The sequence below is a fragment of the Pongo pygmaeus genome, chromosome X (assembly GCF_028885625.2).
Source record: "Pongo pygmaeus isolate AG05252 chromosome X, NHGRI_mPonPyg2-v2.0_pri, whole genome shotgun sequence".
NCBI lineage: Eukaryota > Metazoa > Chordata > Mammalia > Primates > Hominidae > Pongo > Pongo pygmaeus.
Genome location: NC_072396.2, coordinates 74240022 through 74260031, shown reverse-complemented (window position 1 = coordinate 74260031; position 20010 = coordinate 74240022). Strand labels below are relative to the sequence as shown.

At 49.1% G+C, this 20010-nt stretch overlaps 2 protein-coding genes across 3 annotated transcripts; one reads left to right on the top strand and one right to left on the bottom strand.

The window, feature by feature from the left end:
- The first annotated feature begins 193 nt into the window (after nt 1-193).
- Nucleotides 194-3309, top strand: CXHXorf65 (chromosome X CXorf65 homolog). 2 transcript variants are annotated; one of them, XM_054470776.2, is made up of 6 exons: nt 201-665; nt 771-857; nt 1067-1204; nt 2362-2430; nt 2795-2901; nt 3087-3309. In XM_054470776.2, exons 1-6 carry the CDS (start codon nt 641-643, stop codon nt 3210-3212), a joined length of 552 nt encoding a protein of 183 aa, XP_054326751.1. In that variant the 5' UTR covers nt 201-640; the 3' UTR covers nt 3213-3309. The 2 variants fall into 2 exon arrangements, with proteins under 2 accessions (XP_063516509.1, XP_054326751.1); XM_063660439.1 differs by lacking the exon at nt 2362-2430 and having other exon boundaries at nt 194-665; nt 3087-3226.
- A 357-nt stretch (nt 3310-3666) lies between these two features.
- FOXO4 (forkhead box O4) lies at nt 3667-11341 on the bottom strand. Its single transcript, XM_054470775.2, has 3 exons — nt 10211-11341; nt 5459-6515; nt 3667-5122 (listed from the first exon to the last, which is right to left on the bottom strand). Exons 1-3 carry the CDS (start codon nt 10661-10663, stop codon nt 5115-5117), a joined length of 1518 nt encoding a protein of 505 aa, XP_054326750.1. The 5' UTR covers nt 10664-11341; the 3' UTR covers nt 3667-5114.
- Between the last annotated feature and the right edge of the window lie 8669 nt (nt 11342-20010).

Here is a 20010-nt window from a genome sequence, read left to right as displayed (position 1 = left end):
GGCTGGGTGTGGTGGCTCACGCCTGTAATCCCAGCACTTTGGGAGGCCAAGGCGGGTGGATCACGAGGTCAGGAGATCGAGACCAGCCTGGCCAACATGGTGAAACCCCGTCTCTACTAAAAATACAAAACTTAGCCAGGCGTGGTGGTGTGCTCCTGTAATTCCAGCTACTCTGGAGGCTGAGGCAGGAGAATCGCTTGAACCCAGGAGGTGGAGGTTGCAGTGAGCCAAGATTGTGCCACTGCACTCCAGCCTGGGCGACAGAGGGAGACTCCGTCTAAAAAAATAAAAAAAGTTAGACTTACCATGTTGCCCCTCCTTTCCAACTAATCTTTAACATACCCCACCCGAGTTTTTCTCTCCTTATCCTTACTCCACTTTTTGGCCACACCTGCCACTTCTGACCTCATAATCCCTTAACTGCAGCCTCAGGCCCCACCCCTGGGGATACTGGTTATCCACAACTATCAACAGCTCTCTCCTGCCTGTCCAGCCTGGGCATTCTCAGCCTATGAAATCCATCTTCCTCTCCAGTCCACCAACCCTATAGGCCTATTTGCCCCACACAAGGCCTCTAGAACACCCTCCTTCTGCATGACTCATCAGGGCACTTTGTGAAGAGTGAGGCGATCTTGAGGGCATGTTCATCTTCATCAAACATGGAGGTGAGGGGCAGCACAGAACTAGAGTCTGTGGAAGGGGGTGGAGGGATCTGAGGGCAGTGGAGATCACAGAAATGGGCCCATGTGTCCCATCCTATCTCTTCTCAGATAATCAGCAGTTTCTGGTCAATACCAACTGTGCTGTCGTCGTGTTGCTGTATTACATCCGCAGCAAAGTAAAGTTGCCTAAAACAAGTGAGGAGCTTGGGGAGGGGACTAATGGCCAAAGGTCAGAAGGAGTTGGGTCATCTCTAACCCCCAAGCCCTCCTCCTGGCAAGAATGGAGTTTCTCATATCCTTACAGCTTCCTCCAACCCATTCTGTATAGGATCACTGGCCCCTTTTGCTCCCACTCTCTTTCCTTAGCTGCCCCAATTACCCTGTGATCTCCGATCTCCCTCCAGACACCATCGATTTGTGTGAACAAACGGGGAAAATGAAGATGCTTTTCCTGATGAAGCCCAACCATGCAGAGTATGCCAGCAAATACCTTACAGCTCGAAGCACCTACTACATTTGTAAGGTGGAGCGTGGGCCGCCAGGTAGAGGCTCAGGAGTGTTCCCCAGAAATAGAATAAGGCCTTCAAGATAGATTATGAACCTTATCTTTAAAACAAGGCATCCAAGGCTGGGCACAGTGGCTCATGCTTGTAATCTCAGCACTTTGAGAGGCCAAGGCGGGAGAATCGATAGAGGGCGGGAGTTTGAGACCAGCCTGGGCAACATAACAAAGACTCTGCCTCCAAAACCAAAACCAAAAACAACCAAAACCAAATTAAAACAAAAAACAGAACACCCTCAAACAACAGAACACCCTCAACCAGATCCAAATTGACCATCTCTAGTCAGCCTAAGGAAGGGCACTGCCTCTATAATAATAGGTTACCTCACACATACTCTCCCCTAGGTCCATACCTAAGGGGAAGAAATATCCACCAGCTCAAGGTAGGTTTTTTTTTTTTTTTTTTTTTTTGGAGACAGAGTTTCGCTCTTGTTGTCCAGTTGTCCAGGCTGGAGTGCGATGGCGCGATCTCAGCTCACTGCAATCTCTGCCACCCAGGTTCAAGCGATTCTCCTGTCTTAGCCTCCTGAGTAGCTGGGACTACAGGCGCCCGCCACCAGGCCCAACTAATTTTTTAGTGCAGACGGGGTTTCACCATGTTGGCCAAGCTGGTCTTGAACTCCTGACCTCAGGTGATCCACCCACCTCAGCCTCCCAAAGTGCTGGGATTACAGGCGTGAGCCACTGTGCCCGGCAAGGTAGTCTTTATTTTTATTTTTATTTTTATTTTTTGTGATGGAGTCTTGCTCTGTCACCCAGGCTGAAACAGTGGCATGATCTTGGCTCACTGCAACCTCCACCTCCTGGGTTCAAGCGATTCTCCTGCCTCAGCCTCCGGAGTAGCTGGGATTACAGGCGCCTACCACCATGCCCAGCTAATTTTTTTTTATTTTTTATTTTTTTGGTAGAGATGGGGTTTCACCAAATTGGCCAGGCTAGTCTTGAATTGGCCAGGCTAGTCTGGAACTCCTGACCTCAAGTGATCTGCCCACCTCGGCCTCCCAAAATGCTGGGATTACAGGCGTGAGCCACCGCGTCTGGCGGGTAGTCTTTAGTGTTAGGTCCTGGAATCTTGGGCTTCTGAAGGGTGGAGACTGGATGACAGGGGCTGGAGATAGCACACGGCTATGTTCACAGGAACCAGGCTGGAGAATGCTTACAGAGCTTTTGTGCCTCTCCTCAAGAATCCGGAGCCTCGGCTGCTTGGTAAGAAGTGAGATGGGGGAGGGAAGAACATGAAGGGTACAGTATATAGCTGTGTGATGGAGAATGTAGGGTGGGACTAGCGTGATATGGTAGGTCAGATGATAGGAGCCTAGGAAAAGGGGGGCAGGGTCCAGGTCCACTTTAGGAGGGACGTTTAGCTCACACCAGGTGGAATGTGCATGCGTTACTCCCCACTTCCCCCATTTCTTGGCCATCTTCTCCGTATATCTCCCTATCACCATTCCATCATTTCCATCTTAGGCCAAGTGGGGCTCCAGCTGATGGTTTGAACAATGAATGGGAGCACCAGGAAGGGTAAGGTCTCTAGTTCTCAGAGGTGCAGGTGCCTTTTCCTTGTTCTTAGTTGCACTGCGCATACAATGTGATGCCCTGGAAAGGAGACGAATTCAGATGCTTAAAATGAAAGAAGCCAAGAAGGTCGTTATAATTGAACCCCCTGCGAGTGTCCCGGTAAGACTTGCCAAATGTGATCTGCCCCAGCACCCCCCTTTCCCTACTAGCCGACTGAATGTTCCTACACCCCAGCCCTCTGAGATGAATTTCCTGCCTCCAATTTCTTTTTTCCTTCCTTTGGCCCTGGGTTGTAGAAACCTTCCCTGTAGGGGCCTCTTTGTTTACTTACTTTCTTTTTCTAGTCCAAGCAATCAGGACGATCAGACAAAAAGAAGTCCACTCGAAAGTCTCCGACCTTTAGGAACAGACCAGACTTCAGGAAGAATAAAGGTCGCCAACTCAATAAAACCACAAAGCAAAAGAAGTAATACTGGGTGTGAAATTACTGGAATTTAACGTGAGATTTCTTTTTGTAGAAAGACTCCTTCTCCCAATATCTGCACTAAGGCTTGAGTACGTACGCCCTAGGCACCGAGGAGGCTCTGAGGGTGGATGGGAGCAGCAGGAGAGGGCTGGGGCAAGCACATGGGTGGGGGTGAGGAAGGCTGTGAAGTCTAGTACAATGAGCCTTTGAGGGACGGAGTAGGGGGTGGGGTCTTCTCAAACCAGACTACCTCCCCTTGGGAGGCCTATCTCACAGCCCGCCTACTCCTGCAGGGGTTAGGTGTCCCTCCACCCCCACACTCCACCACCTCCCCGGGCTGAAATTCCCCCACCCTCCTCCATGTCTCTGCCTCTGGGCAGTTTCTTCCTCCCGCTCTTTGCCTTTCCCCGTCCCTCCCCCTTATCCAAGGGGAGAAGCAAGGCAGCAGAAACCAGAGCTGGTTATAGGCATTTATTGAATTTATTCATTTATTGATTTGACACACTTCCCCACTCCAATCTAGCACATGATACAATCTGGGTAGGCCAGGCGCTGACACAGGAAATGATGGGAACCCACAGCAGGGGTGGGGGAGGGGACGATGCAAAGGGCACTGGGGGAAGGGCTGCTTTGGGGGCTGGGATGGAGAAGGAGCCCCAGATGGCCTCCCTGGCAGGTGCTAGTAAACCTGATCCACATTCCCCCCCATCCCTGCTCATTTCCCAGACCCTCAGCCAAGCTCCCCAGCTCCCCCTTCCCTGTTCCTCCCCTCCCCGCTGCCTGCTGCCACACACACTTCCACATAACCCCTGCAGTCAGGGAAGGGGAAGAAGGGCAGGGACAGCTGTCAGGGGCCTTGAACAGGGAGGTCTCTGTACCTAACTTTACCATCCTAAATCCTTCCCTCCTTCTCTTCTCTCCCCTCCCAGTCCCTTCCCTGGCCCCAAGCTAATTCCAGGCCTTCAATGTACTCTCCCACCATAGCACTAACCCATGCTGGGTCATAGAAGAGTGTGGCTGCACCCCAACACCACACACTCCCAGGCACAAGTTGAAGGAATGAGGGGACCTGGGTTAGCTTTTTTCTTAGGGAAACTCCAACCTATTTCTGCATAGACCTTTCTCTATACCTGGTCCATAGGGGAGCTCTTCCCTGTGTTTACTATTACTCCCCATGTCTCCCCACTTCCCTGTGTCTCTCCTAGTATTTATTGTCTGTAGTGTTTGTATCATGTCACTATCACAAAGCCTTCAGAAAGAAAAAAAGCATTCTGCCCACCACTAGCACCCTGCCATGGTTAAAAAATCTCTATATTTGTGTTTATATTTCTTTAAAAGTTTATAAAAAGCCTTTCTGTTATCTGCAGCCTTCTAAGGGTGATTTGGCCTGGCGAGCCACTCCAGTGCTCAGACCTTGGCCCTTCCAGATCCCCTAAACCGCCCACCCACCCCACATCACTGGCCTAAGGGGCCACTGCATAGAAATCCCAGGCTCCAGCTAGCCTGGCTCAGCTCAGATAAGACTCTCTACAAAAAATCCTGCTCCCAAAGGCAGGGGTAAGGCCACTGGTGACTTCACATTTCCAACAGCATTGCTCATCTTGCTACAAAGCCTAAGGGGGTAGGAATGGGGAAAGCCGATGATGGCTCCTGAGAGGGGGCCTTACCCCCTAATTGGCACAGTGAGAAAAACCCTCTCCCCTTTCCCCTCCCATCTCCTTCCCCATATCGTCCCCAGATGGGGCAGCTTTATCTTTATAATTTCTTCAACACCTGTGTGTGACCAGACCCCACCCTAGCTCTAAAGCAGGGTCCCAAATTCCTGGGGAGGGCTCAAGGGTAAAGAGTAGATATGAACACGCCTGGCTCCACCTCTGAAGCAGGGGACAAAGCTTCCAGCCATGACTCAGGGATCTGTGGGAAGAAGAAACGGAGAACAAGGTAAGAGGCTTATCTGGGGCTTGCCAACATTCTATCATCCAGATTCCCACCAAAGAAGATGGTGGCACCTACCCTGCTTCCACACACATACCTTTTCTGTGCTACCTTGCAGGGGTGGGCACAGCTAAGGGGCCTGGAGGTCCCATCTGGAAACTATGCTACTGTAATATGACATCTTCCCTCCAGTTCCCCACGAGCTCTGGCTACCACTTGTCCTAAATCTCCCCTTCGCCCAGATCATGGGACTAGCTGGGCATCTAGGAGTGGTCACAGGCTATGAGGTGCTGTGGTGATTAGGGGGTACTGTACCTGGCTCAAAGTTGAAGTCCAGTCCCTCGCCCTCATCCATGAGGTCACTGATGATGTTATCCATGTCACACTCCAGGTTCTCCATATACATATCAAGATCTAGATCCTGAGGCATTCTGTCTTGGCTTGCAGCTTCAGTAGGGGGTGTGAGCACAGGAGTCCCCAGAGCCTTGGGGATGGGGGCACTTGCCATGACTGGAGGTGGTGCTATCATAGAAAGGGTGGGAACCAGACTGCTGGGGCCTGGAGCTTCTAGGGGCTTGGGACACAGGCCAACGCCCGTGGCCAGCTTACTAGAGGAAGGAAGCCCCCCCAGCAACAGAAGAGTCGGAGCCTGGGACAGAATGGGATCTACCTGGGTCATGAGGACATCAGCAGGGGGTGGTGGCGTATCAGAGGTGAGCAGGGCCTCCAGAGCCTGGGAGCTGGAGAAGCACCCTTCTCCTGCTGACAGGGGCCCCTCTGCTGGGCTGAAAAGGGAGCTGCTGTAGGTGTGTAAGGGGCCGGTAACCCCAGGATGCTGCAAAGAGAAGCCAGAGAGACCACTCCGAGATAGCAGCGAATGGGAAGAGGTGAGATTGAGCCCATCTAACAGCTCTAGACCTTCATTGAGGGTGGGAGGGACACCCCCTGCATAGCTGCTGACTGAAGCTGGTATTTCCTCTGCCAGCACCTCAGACTCTGGCCTCAAGGGGGACAGCCGGGTGCTGACACTGCTGGCATTTGAACTGCTTCGTGGACGGAAGGTGGTCCACATATCGGCTTCTTCACGGTTTCGAGAGCAAGGGCTGCCTGACCACTTGGCAAAGTGGCCGACAGGGCTCGTCGGAGTGGCACCTTCGGGTGGAGCTGGCAGAACAGGTGGTTTCTTCTTGGGGGCTTTACTGCGGCCCCGGAGCAGCTTGCTGCTGCTATCCATGGAGGCGGCCCGGCGGCGGGGGGCTTTGCCGCTCTTGCCTCCCTCAGGGTTCAGCATCCACCAAGAGCTTTTGCCGGTGGCCTCGTTGTGAACCTTGATGAACTTGCTGTGCAGGGACAGGTTGTGGCGGATCGAGTTCTGGAGGGGCAGAGATGGCAGGAAAGGGGCGTGAGGTACTGTAGGGGAGGTCAGTGGCCAGCGGTCAAGTCTAAGAGATGCTGGGCCCCGATGATCTAGGGGTTAGGGTTTGGCGCCACCACCGCAGCAGGGTTTATTTCGGGGCTTCATTTCCCAGGTCATTAAAGTTTAAGAAAAACTTTAAATAATTTACAAAAAAAGAGAAAAAGATAAAAGATAAAAGGATGCTGGAACACAGCAGGGGTATTCCTGGTGACTCAAAGAAAGTTGAATCCAGGGGGGAAAACTGGTAGAAGTAGGGGTGGGGGTGGGGTGTGAGGGAAGACCACACACATTTCCCGCTCCCAGACAAGCTGCTCAGCCTCTGCTCCAGACTTCTCTGTACAGCGGGTGGGAGATAACATGTAATAATCCACTGCAGAGGGCACGGGGGTGCCCACCCTGGAAAAGCTCCTGGTACTCTGCTCCTCCCAGGGCTTGGTGTGTGTTTTGAGGGGGGTGGGGGGGCGGTACCTGGGGCTGGTGGGCATTGGGGAGACGTGCTCCTTGCCCAGCAAGAACTAGGTTCAGGTGGGAAAGAGCATTGCACCCCTTTCCTTGAGTGCAGGTTTGGGTGGAGTTTACGGGACAGTGGTACAGCACCAGCCCAGGATGGACCCGCCCTGCCCGGAGCCAGTTCTCTGAATAGGCTGAAGGGCTGGAATCTCAGCACAGCAGGTGCTCCATTCCCCACAGAGCATTTGGGCCACCCAGCTCTCTATAGAATTTAAAGATTCCTTTTTTCCCCCTCCCTGAATCCCAGCCTTATTTCTTCCAATCCACAACACACATCCTCAACTACATTCAGTTCAGGTTCAGGCTTCTTGCTGTGCCTCAAATACGTGAGGTGCAATCTTCCTCTCCTCTCTTTTCCGAGGAGGGATCTCCCCTCTCTAAGTTTTACTAGTTCCGTCAAGACCAAGCTTCAGTTCCACCTCTTTTATAAAGCGGCTGCTTGACTTTGGCAGCCAAATTTCTAGTATAGTATTTTTAAAATCTGCGCCACACAATTTCACCCAATTTATATTGTGTGGCTTATGGTTTCATGTAATTCATCTCGAGTGTAAGTGCCAAGTGTAATGTCCTCCAGTCCCACATCCCCCAACAGAGCCCTCCCAGAGCACCAAGCTCACAGCACATACTCTATACCTACTCAAGCTCACAGTACATAATCAATATTTGTACCTGATTGGTGGGTTGCCCCTGGGTTGACAATGGTGAGGCTCCCCTTGAGGCTCTGCCAGCTCTTCAGTGCCTTGGGTATTGGAAGCTGTATGTTTTCCCTTCCTCCCTCGCTGGTGACATTCTACTAGGGAAACGATGCTTTCCAGTGGCCCAGGGAGCTGAGATTGGCAGCTTCTTCAGCCCCCAGTGCAGCTTATATTTACTGATTGCCGCGGGGCAGGCTAGTTACACAAGGGGTTTGGCCCTCCCCTGGCCACCCCCCTTCCCGAAACCTGCCTTCTTTTCCCTACCTCCTTCCCAGTGCCTTTCCCCCATTTCTCAGGAATTTGTGCATAAACTCTTCAACCATGGGGGCATTTGACCTCCCACATGGAGCTCTTTAGTTTAGAAATTCAGGAGGAGCCCAGAAGTGCTTAGAGCAACTAGGAGGCTGAGGCCATGGGACGGTCAGAAACTACTTGTTTCTCTGACTGGTGCTCTTAAGATAAGGAGACCCTTTGCCTGGGGAATGATGCTTCTTGTTCCAGGGCTCTTTAGCCAAAGAACTCCTTGTGTTCCTGGGACCCTGAGGTAATGGCATTTCAACTGTGCTGATGTTCCTTCAAGGAGTGGCACTTGTCCATCCGGCCTCACCTCATAGTAACTAAGGACCACAATGACCATGACCTGGCACTATGATTTCTCCTCTTTTTATCCTCTAATTCTGGATCTACTTGAGAAGGTCCATTCCTTTCCCTACTACTTAATAGCCACAAGGCCCATTTGTCTCCTCTTCTTTAGGCCTTGGAACTAGCAAGTGGTATACAGACTCTTAATTGGAGAGGTCAGTTTCCCAAAAGCCCATAACTCTTACATGTTGGAGGGCAGGGTGGTGGGGGTGACTGCTAATTGCTCCCTAAGCCACCTAATCTAAACTTTCTTGTTCTAAGTGAGTGCCGCCCCCTGGTGGGGTGGGAGTAACCTTGGCATATCATCAGGGAGGCCAGTTCAGGCATGAGACTTCCCCTCAGAGAGGGGCGGGGGGGCCTTGAAGTCCCAGGCTCAGCCTGATTTGATTTTGCCATCATTCCAATTAGAGCAAGCCAGGCTCTTTTTAGAGAATATGATTTATAGTTAGACCTGAGTTCAAGTCCTCACCCTGCTGTTATTAGGTGAGTTTCCTAATCTTTTGGTACCTAGTTTCCTAATGTGTAAAATGTGGAATCTCAGAATTGCTGTAAAGATTAATAAAATAAAAACTTTAAAAACTACTTTGTAAACTCTAAAGCCCCACATAAGTGTAGATTATAAGGACGGACTATACTCCCACAATATAACTAACAACTTGTTATTTCCTCTACCCTGGAAAATGAACCTAAGGGAAAAGAAAAACAGCTGTGTAGGCTGGGTCCAAGGAGGGGAGCTTTTTATGAGCTGAGACTGTGGCGTGGCAGTCTACCCAGAAATAGTGCCAAGGGTCTCAGTCAGCTGTCCTATCTTCTGTTCTGCCCAGCCCCTAGGGATAGCACAGATCTGATCCCTCAGTCTCCTATACCTAGGGGAAGTTCCTCTGCTCATCCAACCTTCTGTACTTGCTTATATGCTGACCTCACCACCTACAGAGGTACAAGCCAGCAATAGGGCTTGAAGCTCCCCAGTTTTGTGATTACAGCCCCATATTTCTCAGGACAAGTTTTTCAGAGTATCCTTTGAGATATTCCCTCACAGTTTCTTCACAGAAGGCCAAGGGAACTCCCAACTTTGTGCTCTAAAGTCAGAGCCCTACCTCCTTCTTCATGACTAATATTCCTTAACAGTAAAGGATGACTTCCCCCCAAAACTTGGATAGCCCCTTACAAGGGAGAGTTTCTTGGCAGCACAGGGTAAACTGAGACAGGTGGCAGCTCACAGCCCTTTTTCTTCTTAGTGCATAAGATCAGCTACCTTTCCCCATGAATATTATTATTTTTACCCTTTGCCACTGCACTCCCTCCTCCTGGGTAGAGCAGTGCTAGAACAGTACCACTACACTGAGGTATTGGGAGGCAAGCAGGGAATCCAAGTAATCCCACAGGAATGGGAGAAAAGGTGTTGGGGTGGGAGGTGGGGGAGGAGGGAAGGGTAGGTTCATGTGGGGAATCCACACAGTTCCTGCTGTACATAGGATAAAGACTTCTCTGTGGGAATAAGTGTTTGGGGCAGCCCAAGCCAAAGTGCTGCGAGTGTTGAGCAGTGAGCAGAGAATTCAATTTTCTCCAGGGCAGGGACAGTGTCTTATTCATCTGTGATCCTTCAGCATCAAGCACCGAGTGTGGCATATACTATGTACTAAGTAAATGTTTGTCTAACTGGAGATTGAAGGTGGATCTCTGGGCTTTCCAAAGGGGGTGGGGGTGGGAGGTAGTAAAAGGGGCCCCAGAGTAGAAGTAAGGGAGGCTAGGGGGTCCAGGGGGTAGATGGTGTTGGGAAGAAGGTAAGAGGGTCATAATTACCTTCCATCCTGCTGAGCTGTTGCTGTCACCCTTGTCCTTGAAGTAGGGTACAGTACGGACCATCCACTCGTAGATCTGGGCAAGTGTCAGTCGCTTCTCCGGGGCGCTTTCAATGGCCTGGCTGATGAGTTCTGCATATGACTGATTTCCCCAGGCATTCCGGCGGGAGCCTCCCTTCCGAGGACCTGTTACAGCCCCCAGGATTCCGGGCTGGGGGCCCCCGGCCGGCTCTGGGAGCCGAGAGGGCAACAGGATCGGCTCTGAGCGCCCCTCCGTGTGTACCTTTTCCCCCAGACCTGGCTCCACCTCGGGCGGCTCGGACGGCTGGTTAGCGATCTCTGGTCGGGGAAGGGGCCAGGTGCAGGAGCGAGGACGGCTCTGGGGTTCGAAGTCGGGATCGAGGTCTATGATCGCGGCAGCCTCTGTGGCTGAATTCTCATTCCCCGGATCCATACGTGGAGTTGGACCTCCCCGGCTCAGCGTTCAGTGAAGCCTGCCACAGTCCCTCACGATGCCTCCCCTCAGGGGGGAAGCATCGAGGGCCAGGAGGCACATTCCTGCCAGTCTTCAGAAAGTCGCGAACTTCCCCCTAGTCCCAGGACGCTAGTCCCTAAGCTGTCCCTTCACACAGTTCTCCGATCCCCTTCCCGACTACAGCCTGCAGCCTCAAAGCTCTTTCCGAGATGCCACCTGTAACCTCTGCCGAGCGAAGACACTTTTTCTGCAACCTTTCACTCAGCTTCCTGCTCTTTTAAACCTGAGGCAGGGTATCCCCTCATACATTGCGCTCCCATCACCGAACGTCTCCTTAGCCGCAGTTCCCTCCCCCTTTTAAGTTGCTGCCCCCCGGACACTCCTCCCAAATTTCCTCCACCCGGATTGCTGCCCTCCCCCACGCCCCGCTCCCCCGCGTCACTTGCCCCTCCCCTGACTCCCCCTTCCCCCGCCTCTTCCCTTCTAGCCACTCTTAATAGGGTCCGGGTCCCCGCGGCTGCGGCCTCCCTTATTCCCGCACCGATTCCCCTATCAACCCCCCCCACCCCCCGCCCCCCGGGTTTCCCTTTTGTTTTGCTCCAAGCAGCAGCTCCCTCCTGACGTCTCTGTTTACCACTCGCCGGGGCAGCCATCTGCGCACGCGCCTCGAAAGCCAGTTGGGAAACCGAGTTCTGCAGTCGTGCCACCCTGGTCACTCTTGAGGACTACATCTCCCGTCCTGCTTCGCGGCCAGGAGCCCGATACGGCGGCAGGAGAGCGGCGTGGCAGGATATAACGAGGTGGAACTTTAATTATTAGAAGTCGTCGCGGACTCTTTCTTTTCTTAAGAATCGTTTTTCGCCCTTTCCCCCTTTCCATCGTCTCCCTTGTGATTCGGAGTCGCCTACGTGACCAGATTGAGAGGTGCTAGCCCTTTCCCTCCTTCATTTAGGAGAGGGCAAAAGGGAAAAAATTCTTCTCTTCAAGATGCAGGAGACCAAGAAGCAAGAAGCAAGGAACTGACTAGAAAATAGGATGTATGCACGTTGGAGAGTTGGGTTGGGGGCTTGTGTAACATAAACAAATGGTTAGCCCACGGTGGTGTTCCTCCTCACCCCCTTCCTCCTCCCTCCACCCGCCTTCATCCCCGCCATATGCAGTTCCCACTGACAGTGAGGTCTCACTTACCAATCAGTTTCCTCCACTGGCTCTTCTGGCTTTCCCTTCAACACTGATATTCTCCAGGTTCACATCTCCAACGGCTTCACTTCTCATTCAACAGGTCCCAAACTCATTATCTGTTCCTGCACACACACCCCTATCCTCTGGCTACCCTTATCTCTGAATTTGGCTCTGAATTTGTCCTGATCTACCCAGTCTCCCAAGCTCCAAGCAGCAGCTTAGAGGTAATTACCCATTACCTCTTCATCTCCGTAACTTTCTACATCCAAATCCCAGTTCAAGACCTATTTATAACTGCATTTAAATTGTAGGATCAGCCGGGTGCAGTGGCTCACGCCTGTAATACTAGCACTTTGGGAGGTCGAAGCAGGCGGATCACTTGAGGTCAGGAGTTTGAGACCAGCCTGGCCAACATGGTGAAACCCATCTCTGCTAAAAATAGAAAAATTAGCCTGGTGTGGGGCACGCACCTGTAGTCCCAGCTACTTGGGAGGCTGAGGTGGGAGAGTCGCTTGAACCCAAGAGGTGGAGGTTGCAGTGAGCCAAGATCATGCCACTGTGCTCCAGCCTGGGTGACAGAATAACACCCTGTCAAAAAAAAAAAGGTGCAGTATCATCTTAATTAGATCTCCCTCCATCAGTCTTTACCTCACTACAGTTTATATTCAGAGCTGCCAACAAGGTTACTGTTCTAAGAAACATGTCTGGTAATTATGGCTAAAATTTATGGAGCCCTTATTATGTGCCAGTCTCTGTGCAAATTGCTTTACGAACATTAGTTCATTTACTCCTCATTTACTACTCAATTCAACCCCATGAGGTAGGTACCACTATTATCCCCATTTTATAGATGAAGACACTAACAATGCTCAGAGATTGACTTGCCCAAGGAGGCAGAACTGGGATTATGTAATTTACATGGGATCGTATAATTTCTTTTTCTTTCTTTCTTTCTCTTTCTTTCTTTCTTTCTTCCTTCTTTCTTTCTCTTTCTTTCTTTCTTCTTTCTCTCTCTCTCTCTCTCTCTCTCTCCCTCTCTCTCTCTCTCCTTCCTTCTTTCCTTCTCTCTCTCTCCTTCCTTCCTTCCTTCTTTCCTTCTTTTTTGAGACAGGGTCTTGCTCTGTCACTCAGACTGGAATGCAGTGGCGTGATCTTGGCTCACTGCAGCCTTGACCTGCTGCACTCAAGCAATCCTCCCACCTCAGCCTCCGGAGTAGCTGGGATTACAGGCGTGTGCCACCACGCCCAGCTAATTTTTGTATTTTCTGTAGAGACGGGGTTTCACCATGTTGCTCAGGCTGGTCTGGAACTCCTGACTTCAAGTGATCGACCTGCCTTGGCCTCCGAAAGTGCTGGGATTACAAGGCTGAGCCACTGCGCCTGGCTATAAATTTTGTTTTTTTGATCATGTAATTTCCCTGGTTAAATCTTCCTCTGATTTTCCCCATTGCCTGTGTGATAAAGTTCAAATTCCCTAGCAAGGCATGCCAGGCTCCTCAGATTCAGGCCACTTCACACCTTTCCTGCACACTAAGTTACAAGCAGAGTTTCACACTATTTCCTGGAAATACCATGCCCTTTTATACCTTTCTCTCTGCATCCTGGGATATCATCCCTCTTGTCATTCCTCTCCATGTCTCTTATTTTGGAAAACTCCTATTCAGCCTTCCCTGTCTCCCTTAGGTGTGATTAGTTCTCCTTTTTTTCTGCATTCCTAAGCACTTTGTGCAGTCTTATGTTATATAGCACAAACTATATTGTATTGTAATTATTTGTTTACTTATCTGTCTCTCCCAATAAATTGTGAGCTCCTATTTTTTTTTTTTTTTGAGACAGGGTCTCACTCTGTCACCCAGGCTAGAGTGCAATGGCACGATCTCGGCTCACCGCAACCTCTGCCTCCCGGGTTCAAGCGATTCTCCTGCCTCAGCCTCCCGAGTAGCTGGGATTACAGGTGCCTGTCACCATGCCCAGCTAATATTTGTATTTTTAGTAGAGATGGGTTTTCACCATGTTGGTCAGGCTGGTCTTGAAGTCCTGGCCTCTGGTGATCCACCCGCCTTGGCCTCCCAAAGTGTTGAGATTACAGGCGTGAGCCACAGTGCTCGGCAAATATCATTTATTAAATGAAATATCACAAATAGCATTTGGACATTTAACAACTTTTAAATAAACGTGTCCTATGCATTTTTTGCCTGGCCCTGTTCGAATTGTTAGACAGCAACCTCTGAGGGGCAGGGACTGTAATTTGGCTTGTCTGCCGCTTGCAGTGTTGCTATTACGTTCTGTGATGATGCGGCCTTCCTCCTGTGCAGAAGGATATCCATGCAACCCAGGATTTTTCAGCGGTGGCAGCACATTGGGCCTTCAAAGTGATATTAGCCTGATCATGGTAAAATAGCCATATTGGTTCTCCATATTCCTGCCTTCTTCTGCTCCAACATGCATTTGTCCTCCACCTGTCACCTAGGTGTATACAGAAGGCCATATATTCCCATCTGAGGTCCAGACTAGAGAGATGAGACATAGTTGCTCACAATGCCTGCAAACATTCCCTGCACATGCCCCTTTTGCCTTCACCCCAGCTAAGGGTGCCTGATAAGTGCTGCATGAGTGGTGAATTTGGTAGAGGAGAGAGTCTTGTGGCGCTAGGTCACAAGGAGATCTCTTCTAACTGAAACAGCTATGATGGCAGATCATGCAGAGTTACTGAGACAGGGAAATGGCAGGGTGGGGCAGGCACCTGTCCTGGCCTGAGTTAAATCTTGCATTGTCTCTCTTTGTGCATTTGTTTGAAAAGGTCCGCCTCTCCACCAACTCATGTCCATCACCTCCTTAAATTTCCAATTCAAAGCTCAAAACTAACCTGCCCTTGGAAACTTTTCCTGACTAGCCCAACCTGACAGGTCACTTCTCCAATTTGCATCTCCTGAACCTCTATGAACTCAGTTTGTATTTTTATTATTTCTTTATTTATTTTTCTTGAGACAGAGTCTTGCTTTGTCGCCCAGGCTGGAGTGCAGTGGTGCGATATCGGCTCACTGCACCTTCCACTTCTTGGGTTCAAGCAATTCTCCTGCCTCAGCCTCCCTAGCTGGGATTACAGGCGAGCGCCACCACACCTGGCTAATTTTTGTATTTTTAGTAGAGACGGAGTTTCACCATTTTGGCCAGGCTGGTCTTGAACTCCTGACCTCAGTGATCCACCCGCCTCGGCCTCCCAAAGTGCTGGGATTACAGGCGTGAGCCACTGTGCCTGGCTTGTATTCTTTAACTTTGTGCTTCTGCTTACATGGCTTTTCATTTCATGAGGGCATATTGTCTCCCCAACTAGATTATAAACTCTACCATCAATCAACAGATGTTTGTGGAGCCTTTACTGTTGAGAGTATACCTTGAAATCCTGGACAGATAAAAATGACCACACGTCATAGGACCAGATAATTTAGGAGGACGAGCTAAAGGATTGGTGGGATGGTAAAAACACCATCATGACTTTAAAGCACACAGATAGAGAGGTCAGGGTTGTTCAGCTGTGAAAATGTTGCAAAATAACATTAGTCAAGAGACAGAATTAGCAAGATGGTCTTGGAAAATAAAAAGACATTGGGCAGGAAACAAGATTAATAGGAGGCCCCCAGAAACCACTGTAGCTGTAAGCTACAAACAGATAATGGCAGGATTTAGAGGACACAGGCTTTTCTCCCAGTTTGAAACCCCAGAGTTTATTTTCTCAAATGGCCCCCCATTCACAATTTGTTTTTTTCCTCTTCAAGGTCATAGGGGTTTGGCTCTCTTGACTCTTTCGCTGCCACCGCCCACTCTTCCACGTGGGTGCCACGCCCCCACCACAGGTCTTTTGCCAAACTGGCTCTATGAATTTGAATTGAGGTTGACATTTCCCCACTTCTTTCTTACTCTACCCAGCTCTGAAGAAACACACAATTCACATGTAGCGTTTTTATAGGATTTTTGCTAATAAACACATGGAAAGATGCAGGAGTTAACACAAATAACAATGAAAAAAATTCAAGGACTCTCAGAAGGTACCACCTCTATTCGTCCCTGATCTTCACAAACATATATAGAACGTCCATATATTTGCTTTTTCTCTTCCCTAAATCTTTTCTTATGTGTTTCTGTGAAAGATTTCTAGTCCTTGTCTTTTTTTTTTTTTTTTTTTTAGACAGGATCTCACTCTATTGCCAGGCTGGAGTGCAGTGGCGTGATCTTGGCTCACTGCAACCTCCACTGCCCAGGTTCAATCGATCCTCCCATCTCAGCCTCCCAACTAGCTGGGAATACAGGTGTGCACCATGACGCCTGGCTAATTTTTTGTATTTTTTGGTAGAGACAGGGTTTTGTCATTTTGCCCAGGCTGGTCTGGAACTACTGAGCTCAGGCGATCCACCCACCTTGGCCTCCAAAAGTGCTGGGATTACAGGTGTGAGCCACCATACCCAACCTAGTCCTTGTTTTAGAAGCCACCCTCCCAACCCTGTCTGTTCTTGTTTTAAAATATCTTTTCACAGCCTAGGCAACATAGTGAGACCCCATCACTACAAAAAATAAAAAATTAGCTGGGCATGGTGGCTCATGCCTGTAATCCCAGCTACTCGGGAGGCTGACATGGGAGAATTGCTTGAGCCTGGGAGATCAATGCTACAGTGAGCCATGATGGTGCCACTGCATTCCAGCCTGGGATGAGACCCTGTCTTTAAAAAATAAATAAATAAATAAATATCTTTTCAGTTAATGACTTTTTTTTTTTTTTTTTTGAGACAGAGTCTGTTGTCCAGGCTGGAGTGCAGTGGTGCGATCTTGGCTCACTGCAACCTCTGCCTCCCGGGTTCAAGTGATTCTCCTGCCTCAGCCTCCTGAGTAGCTGGGACTGCAGATGTGTGCCACCATTCTTGGCTAATTTTTGTATATTTTATAGAGATGGGGTTTCACCATTTTGCCCATGCTAGTCTCAAACTCCTGAGCTCAAGTGATCTGTCTGTCTCAGCCTCCCAGTTCTGAGATTACAGGTGTGAACCACCGTACCTGGGCCAATGAACATTTCTTAAGGGTCTACTATTTTCCAGACATCAGGGTTGGTACTTGCTTGTAAAGTGCACCCTAGAGTGAAGTATTCAGATTTTAGCCCCAAATAGCTTTTTTTTTTTTTTTTTTTTTTTGGAGATGGAGTCTCCCTCTGTCGCTCAGGCTGGAGTGCAATGGTGTGATCTTGGCTCGCTGCAACCTCCACCTCCCAGGTTCAAGCAATTCTCCTGCCTCAGCCTTCTGAGTAGATGGGATTACAGGCACCCGCTGCCACGCCCAGCTAATTTTTTTTTTTTTTTTTCTGAGACGGAGTCGCTCTCTGTCACCAAGCTGGAGTGCAGTGGCGGGATCTCGGCTCACTGCAAACTCCGTGTATTTTTAGTAGAGATGGGGTTTCACCATGTTGGCCAGGCTGGTCTCGAACCCCTGACCTCAAGTGATCCACTAGCCTTGGCCCCTCCCAAAGTGCTGGGATTATGGGCATGAGCCACCATCATGCCCAGCCCCACATAGACTTGAGTTGGCACCACTTTTTTGGACCATAGACATAACTCTGGTGCAGTGAAAAGAGCACTAGATTGAGTCAGGAGATCTGAGTCCTTGTCATAGTTTTGTCACTAACTAGTTGAATAATCGATACTAATTACACTAATATTGATAAGTAACATTTATTGTGTTTTTATTATGTGTTAGGTACCATGCTAAGTGCTTTATGTGGATTATCTCATTTAGTCTCACAACAAATGTATAAACTCAATGGTAGTACTGTTTTCATTTCACAGAGGAAAATGAGACTTAGGATAAGGAGACATGCTTAAGGTCCAGAATTACTAAGTGGTAGAGTAGAGGTACAAATCCAGGCAGTCTGACTCCAGAGCCTAAACAAGTCAGTTTCACTCTTCTGGCTTTGGTTTACTCATTTGTAAAATGAGAGTGATATATGAGAAGATCTCTAAAGTCTCTTCTAGCTCTAAAATCCTATTTTCTGTGATCTCCAATCTGGGTTCGAGACCCCAGGTTGCCCTTTATATCTTAGGTCGCCCTGAGCTTACACTTCACACCCACATGAATTTGGTCCTAGCCTCCTGCATAAATAACATCCACAATGCTTCATCCCTCAGGTTTTTTATTTGTTTGTTTGTTTTTGTTTTTGAGACGGAGTCTCGCTCTGTTGCCCAGGCTGAAGTGCAGTGGTACGATCTCAGCTCACTGCAACCTCCGCCTCCCGGGTTCAAGCAATTCTCCTGCCTCAGCCTCCTGAGTAGCTGGGATTACAGGCATGCGCCAACACGCCTGACTAATTTTTGTATTTTTAGTAGAGACGGGGTTTCATCATGTTGGCCAGGCTGGTCTTGAACTCCTGACCTCGTGATCTGCCCGCCTTGGCCTCCCAAAGTGCTGGGATTATAGGCTTCAGCCACCGTGTCCAGTCAATCTCTCAGGTTTCAAGGAACTTTAGAGCTTCCTCTTTAACTCTTCCTGTAGAGCTCTATGGTTCCAACCTTTGAAAGTCCTCAGCCTGGGCAACATGGTGAGACTTCCATTTCTACTAAAAAAAAAATCTTTTTAATTAACTGGGCATGATGGTGAGCACCTGTGGTCCCAGCTACTTCGGAGGCTGAGGTGGCAGAATTGCTTGAGCCTAGGAGGTTGAGGCTGCAGTGAGCCGTGTTTGTGCCACTGCGCTCCAGCCTGGGCAACAGAGTAAAACCCTGTCTCAAAAAAAAAAAAAAAAAAAAAAAAAAAGCCGGGTACAGTGGCTCATGCCTCATGCCTGTAATCCTAACACTTCGGGAGGCCGAGGTGGGTGGATCACTTGAGGCCAGGAGTTCAAGACCAGCCTGGCCAACATGGTGAAACCCCGTCTCTACTAAAAACACAAAACATTAGCCAGGCGTGATCGTGCATGCCTGTAGTCCCAGCTATGCGGGTGGCTGAGACACGAGAATTGCTTGAACCTGGGAGGTGGAGGTTGCAGTGAGCCAAGATCACATCACTGCACTTCAGCCTGAAAAAAAATAAAACAGTCCTACTGGCATGATATTTACCAGAGTTATTTACCAAAGTTTTTTTTTCCAGAGATATTTGCCAGAGAGTTTTCAATACACAAAACATGCATATATATATGTCTATATATGTCTATATATATGTCTATATATATGTCTATATATGTCTATATATGTCTATATATATGTCTATATATGTCTATATATATGTCTATATATGTCTATATATGTCTATATATGTCTATATATGTCTATATATGTCTATATATATGTCTATATATATATGTCTATGCCTATATATATATATATATTTTTTTTTTGATACAGGTCTCATTCTGTTACCAGGCTGGAGTGCAGTGGCACGATCTTGGCTCACTGCAACCTGTGCCTCACAAGTTCAAATGATTCTCGTGCCTCAGCCTCCTGAATAGCTGGGATTACAGGCTTGCACTACCACACCTGGCTAATTTTTGTATTTTTGGTAGAGATGGGTTTTCGCCATGTTGGCCAGGCTGGTCTCAAACTCTCAACCTGAAGCGATCCACCTGCCTCAGCCTCCCAAAGTGCTGGAATTACAGGCATGAGCCACCGCGCCTGGTCAACATGCTTATATTTTAAGTTACCTGAAAAGAGCAGGATATGATACTTTATATACTATATGTTCATAATTTTGTTTAGTAAGGTACATTGAGAAAAGATAGGAAGAAATGCCAAAAAGTGTTAACAGTGGTTATCTGTTTTCCTTTCTTATATTTTTCCAATTTACTATGACCATGTATACCTTTTAAACTGAGAGAAATGCTTTATATTTTGCCTCTTTTTGTTGAGACAGAGTCTCGCTCTGTTGCCCAGGCTGGAGTGCAGTGGCATGATCTTGGCTCACTGCAAGCTCCGCCTCCCAGCTTCACGCCATTCTCCTGCCTCAGCCTCCTGAGTAGCTGGGACTACAGGCGCCAGTCACCACGCCCGGCTATTTTTTTTGTATTTTTAGTAGAGATGGGGTTTCACCGTGTTGGCCAGGATGGTCTAGATCTCCTGACCTCGTGATCCACCCTCCTCGGCCTCCCAAAGTGCTGGGATTACAGGCGTGAG

Excerpts from the sequence above, each read along its gene's own strand:
- CXHXorf65 (XM_054470776.2), top strand. The coding sequence starts at position 641 with ATGTTCATCTTCATCAAACATGGAG. Across the intron at positions 1,205-2,361 it reads GGTGGAGCGTGGGCCGCCAG|GAACCAGGCTGGAGAATGCT; the intron begins GTAGAGGCTCAG and ends CTATGTTCACAG. Across the intron at positions 2,431-2,794 it reads TCCGGAGCCTCGGCTGCTTG|TTGCACTGCGCATACAATGT; the intron begins GTAAGAAGTGAG and ends CCTTGTTCTTAG.
- FOXO4 (XM_054470775.2), bottom strand. The coding sequence starts at position 10,663 with ATGGATCCGGGGAATGAGAATTCAGCCACAGAGGCTGCCGCGATCATA. Across the intron at positions 6,516-10,210 it reads ACAGCTCAGCAGGATGGAAG|AACTCGATCCGCCACAACCT; the intron begins GTAATTATGACC and ends CTGCCCCTCCAG.